The following is a 6,034-nucleotide window of genomic DNA, read 5'->3' as shown; positions in this document are numbered from 1 at the left end:
GGCACATACTGCTACAACGCCATGCCCTTCGATTTAAAAAATGCAGGAGCAACGTATCAAAGGTTAGTCAATTTCATGTTCGAAGATCAGCTGAGGAGACATGTAGAAGCGTACATAGACGATATCATAGTGAAGAGTGTCAGAGAAGAAGAACATGCGAGAGACCTAGAGGGGACATTCTCTATCCTCAACAAATTTGGAATAAAGCTCAATCCAGCCAAGTGTGCTTTCAGAGTAAAGGCAGGAAAGTTGCTAGGTTATTTAATTAGCCAAAGAGGGATAGAAGCCAATCCCGAAAAAATAAGAGCAGTCACAGAAATGAAAGCTCCACGAAACGTGAGAGAGGTGCAGAAGTTAAATGGTCGAGTCACTACTCTATGGCGTTTTATCTCTTCTTCAGCAAGGAAATGCCTTCAAACAGCTCAAAGACATGAAGAAATGTTTCTGGGATCAGGAGTGTCAAAAGGCATTTGAATAACTGAAGTCTTTTCTGACTACACCGCCCTTACTAAGCAAGCCAACAACAGGATAAACTCGGTACCTATATCTCTCAGTAGGGAGAGAGACCATTGCCTCTGTCATAGTAAGGGAAGAAGATGAAGAACAAAGGCCAATATATTACATCAGCAGAACACTGAAGGGCGCAGACCTGAACTATCCTACCATTGATAAATTGGCGTTATCAGTAGTGCTTACATCAAAAAATCTAAAGCCGTACTTCCAGAGCCATACCATTGACGTACGCACAAATTAACCACTCAGGAAGGCTCTCAAGACCTCATGTAGACTTGTTAGCTGGTCAGTGCAATTGGGGGAACATGACATCTGATACGAACCCATAAAGACATTGAAGGCACATGCACTCGCAAACTTTGTCACAGAGATGACAGAGAAGCCGACAAGACAGAGCCTTAGAGGATATAACATGGATGTTGTTCGTAGATGGAGCAGCAAGCGATCAAGGCGAGGAGCAGGCATTGTCCTACTAAGACCTGGCAATATAATCATTGAATACACGGTACACCTTGACTTCAAGGCTACCAACAACGTAGTAGGTATGAAAATAGCTCTATATTATTTTAATCACAAAGAATCATTTATTTACCATCTCACTAACAAAGTAGCAAAATACGAGGCTCTACTCACAGGGCTTGCCATAGCCAAAGAAGTAAAGGCGGAGAAATTGAAAATACACAGGCGATGTACATGCAAAAAGAAAACGGGAGACTCAAGGAATTAGAGAAAATGGTGGGACAGTGGGAGCTAATCCCTGTACCCAGAGAAGAGAATAGAAGCGTAGATGTCATAGAAAAAGCAGCAGCAACATATAACACTATGTACTGGTCTTTTCAGATGAAGGAAAAAAGGCTAATCCCAACCCTAGATGAAACCGAATCCTTGCTAGTCACAGAAATAGATCCCTGGATGAAATCGTTAGTAGCATACTTAGCGGATGGCATTTTACCAGAAGCACGCGCAAAGGCAGCCAAGCTAGTACGAATTTTGTCAGCTTATTCCTTGATAGAAGGAACATTGTACCGGACATCAGCTACACATCCCTGGTCCAGATGTGTCTCAATAGAAGAAGGAAACTACGTGCTCAGGGAACTCCATGAGGGAAACTGCGGAGCCCATGAAAGGGCAGTCACACTATCTAGAAAAGCAATGTTGCAAGGTTTTTATTGGCCAACATGAAGAAGGATGCAGATAAATTGGTCAAGAAATGCGACAATTGCCAGCGATTTGGCACACTCATCAGAACTCTAGCAACACATCAATCCGCCCTCGGCAGTACTTGGCCTTTCATGACTTGGGGAGTAGACATTCTGGGACCTTTTCCTAAAGGCATAGGCCAAGTTAAATTTATCGTAGTCGTAGTGGATCACTTCACCAAATGGGTGGAAGTCCAACCCCCTGAGCACCATTACAACAGAGAAGATACATCGATTGCTAACAAAGGAAGTAATAAACATGTATATTTTGAGTTTATTCTTGAATATTAAATTACTACCCAGACCAATGGCACTGACACACAATATGTTTGGAGTACCACATTCCCTAGTCACAGACAACGGAAAACAATTCGACTGCGTCAAGTTCAAAGAATATTTCACAGAGCTGAGAATTAATTTTAAGTTCACTTCTGTGGCCCACCCACAAACAAATGGTCTCACAATGGTAACCAATCACACTCTCCTCACTGGAATAAAGAGAAGGCTCGATGAACTAAAAGGAAGATGGGTCGACGAACTATATCATGTTATCTGGGCCTATCGCACCACACCAAGGAGAGGAATAGGAGAAATACCTTTTCGTCTCACTTATGGAACAAAAGCAATCTTACTTATGGAATTGGGAATGCCAACCCTCAAGGTTCAGGTCTCAGACTCAGAAAGCAATAAAGAGTCACTATGATTACGTATAGATCTTTTGGAAGAGAGGAGACACCAAGCAGCAATAAGAGCAGAAGCTTATCGAGGGCAGATGACCAGATATCATAACGCCAAAGTCAAAGAAAGAAGTTTCAAAGAAGGAGACTTAGTATTGAAAAAAGCTGAAATCGGCAGGGGAGCAGCAGGGGTGGGCAAATTAGAAGCAAACTGGGAGAGGAGCCTACAAGATAGCTGATTTGGGAGGCACACAACTACCCAGGACATGGAATATTGAAAATCTGAAGAAGTATCTTCAATAGAGAGATGTACAAATCAAGTCATGAATAAAGTTGCATCCTTTTTTCTCACATCTTTTATATTTACATTGCTAGCATGCAAAATATATAAATAGCAAGCATAAAAACAAATGAAGAAGCAAGAAAAAGCAGATCTAATAAACAAAGATGACACCAAGTCATCTCAAAAAAGCAATAGAGTCACTAAACAAAAACAAAACAAAAATTGTTCAGTAAAAAAATATAGAACAAGCGAAAGACTATGTTAGAAGTAGTCCCAAAAAATGAAAGCTAGCTACATAAGGCCACCAAACAGGCATAGACATCTTTTTCCTCTAGACGGGTCGCTCCTTCCTTTGGACCTTTCGCACCTAGATCTAAATCTTTGTCCTCTATGACAAGCTCAAAGGGATGAAGAGGATCTTCCGAACCTTGACCCTCTTCGCCATCATCAATAAAGTCTAGGACAGAAGAAGCCTCAACCTCAGGATCTTCAGGAGTAGGAACCTTCTCTTGAGAACTTTCCAAGGGAAGATCTGAAGCCTTCGCAGTATCTGTCCCAAAAGCAGGAACACCATCATCTCCAACAGAAGTAGTCTTAGAAGGAAGGGTAGTAGAAGGCGGAGGCAAACCAGCCTTCTTAGCAGCAACATTAGCCGCCATGCGTTGACCCAGAGCCTTGAGATCGATTGACATGCACATATTAATATCATAATCCACATAGTTAGCACGAACAATCTTGATCACAATAGAACACTAATCAGTCAGACACCCACTCACGTACACATTGGAATCTCGCTTGTTGTTTTCAATTCCAGGGACAATTTCTCGCAAGATGACTTCAGAGACAACATATATAGTCTGTTCCCAGTCTGCGACCTTCTTCGCCAACATCTTCACTCTATCAGTGGTAACTTGATTCAACTTTTTCAATCGAGTCTTATACACCAAATAAGAGGTGCGCAATCCAGACATTTCCTCATCCTTTTTCTTAGGCTGAGTTGACATATCTTCCATACGATGACGAATCAAGGCATTACCTTGCACAAGCTGTAACGAGTAAGTTAATACGAATAGAAAACATGACATAGACATAGTATACAACAATCCAGAATTAGTTACCTGAAGAAGTGAAGCATCAACTTGCCAAAGACTTCACCTTCTAGGACACGATTCCACGCCTTCATGTCTTTGGGAAGTTGAACAAACTGAAAAAACAAGTTGGAAACCTTAAAAGACCTCACGCTCAAATTATCGATGTTCTGTTCCAACCAACCACGCGGATCTGGACATGGATTTGAGTTCTTCCTCTGTTTCTTAGCAGCACCCGGTCTCAGACCACCACATGGATGACGAGCCTTCTTCCCAGATGCTGTAGGAGACAAGTCTTCACTTCTCTTCTCAGTCTTCAAATCAACGGTAGGCAAAGACACAGAGACAGCAAGAGTGCACCCAATAATCACAGTATTATCCGTATCCTCAAAAGAGAGAGCCATCCCTTCAAGGAAATGATCATCGCCCATAACTATAACAACAAATACACAAAGTAAGAAAGGAAAACAAAAAGCATAAAATAAGCATACAAAGGAACACCATTCCATTACTCATAGTTGTCAAATCTACAAAAGAAGGAAGTGGAGAAGAATGGCAGGACCGAGTCCTCGAACTATCACTCTCAAAACTGGTCTCAGGCGGGACACGAGTAGGCATAAGGACATCAGGAAATTTGCGAAGCAAATAACTATCCACTAAATCACAACAGTCATAAACACTCACCCTCGCATCCCTCACAAGATCATCCACCTTTTTGTAACCTTCGGGACTACCCCAATCACCCTCTTACCTATATGTGCAGTCAAGTAATGGTAAAATTCATTATGAGAAACAAACAAAAACTCATCACAACACACTCAAAGAAGTAGACAACCCTCAACCATGAACCAATTCCACAAAAGAGCAGAGCACATGAAAAGCATTAGAATGAATTTGGGCTAGAGGAATTTCAAAAGTCAAAATTAAATTTTGAATCAAGGGATCTAAAGGAAAGCTCAAACCACATGAGAGTTTCTCGTGGTAAACCATGATGTTTCCTTCATCTAATTGGGCATTCGCCACAGCCCTAACGTTACACACAGACAGATCATACTCAGGCGGAATACCATACTCGTCCTAAACTCGACCAACGACTTAGCATCAACATTCGTAATAAAAAAACCCAAAGACAGTGGTACCAGAAGAAGGGTTAGCAACAGCAGATAACCTAGTACGAGTCATGACTACACACAAAACTAAACCAAAAACGGAAGAGAAAGAAAGATTACCTGGAAATTCAGAAGCAAACTAACGTGAAAGAGGAAAACGCGAAAGAAAGAGGCAAGAAAAAACCAAAGAAAATCAGAATAAGAAGAATGTAACAAAAGAAAAGAAGAGGGACAAACATGCATTTAAAGAAGATTCTAGAAAACCGTTAACGGTTGCGGGAGTGAAATGTAGAGATAAAATAGGAAAAATAGAGGTAAATTTAAAAGTCAAAAACAAAAACATGAAAAGCCACCAGAACAAACCCAAATGACAGACGTTTGGAACTCAGACAATGAAATAAACATAAATGTTTGCAAGACACAATTCGATGGGAGGGACTAATGATGGATAACAGACTCAAACTAAGTATGAACACACTATATTGACACCAGACTCAAACCGCAGAAGCAGACAACACCACCGCTTATCATGTCCCTAACAGAGACAGGGACATAACGGTTAGCAAAGAATCCCGGATTTACAGGGATCTACAAGGAATCCATTGGCTATCACACTTATGACGCGTGTTTCTATATATTGACATGATAATGGGAATCAGAGGTCAAACATACCTTATCTAAATAAGGTATGCCCAAGAAAGGTAATAGAACCTTAAACAATATAAATAAAGGGCTGAAGACATGTATGAACCCTAATTTTACACACACATTCAATCTATCTTAGCTCATATACTGATTCTGATGAAGGTATTAGAGTGTATTTGGACCAAAACAGGTCTGAATCATTCTAACCTATTTCCTCTTTTTCAGATTGAAGGAGCTGTGGAAGGCACACCAAAACCATTAATTCACATATCATTTATCTTTAACACGCCCTCTTTTCCTTTCCATAACCGTCCTTATACTATTATTTTCTTCCTTTTATCTTACAATCAACCATAATCCAATTCTCAATATTCAATCGTCGGATATTTCCATAACTACACAGCGATACATCCTTGTTTACTATATCTAATTCCTAATAATCTCTTCTTGTTCACATTTTCAATCATATTTTACAATTCTCCACTTATTTACCCCTTACCATCTTTACTTATGATTCCAA

The 6,034-nt window shown here is 40.5% G+C and overlaps 1 protein-coding gene across 1 annotated transcript; it reads left to right on the top strand.

The window, feature by feature from the left end:
- Positions 1-1,245: 1,245 nt before the first annotated feature.
- On the top strand, positions 1,246-1,695 carry LOC126669537 (uncharacterized). Its single transcript, XM_050363031.1, has one exon. The coding sequence runs from the start codon at positions 1,246-1,248 to the stop codon at positions 1,693-1,695; it is 450 nt and encodes a 149-aa protein (XP_050218988.1).
- The last annotated feature ends 4,339 nt before the right edge of the window (positions 1,696-6,034 follow it).

This window comes from Mercurialis annua, linkage group LG1-X, assembly GCF_937616625.2.
Source record: "Mercurialis annua linkage group LG1-X, ddMerAnnu1.2, whole genome shotgun sequence".
Lineage (NCBI taxonomy): Eukaryota > Viridiplantae > Streptophyta > Magnoliopsida > Malpighiales > Euphorbiaceae > Mercurialis > Mercurialis annua.
The sequence above is the reverse complement of the archived record's forward strand: the minus strand, read 5'-3'. Positions and strand labels throughout refer to the sequence as shown.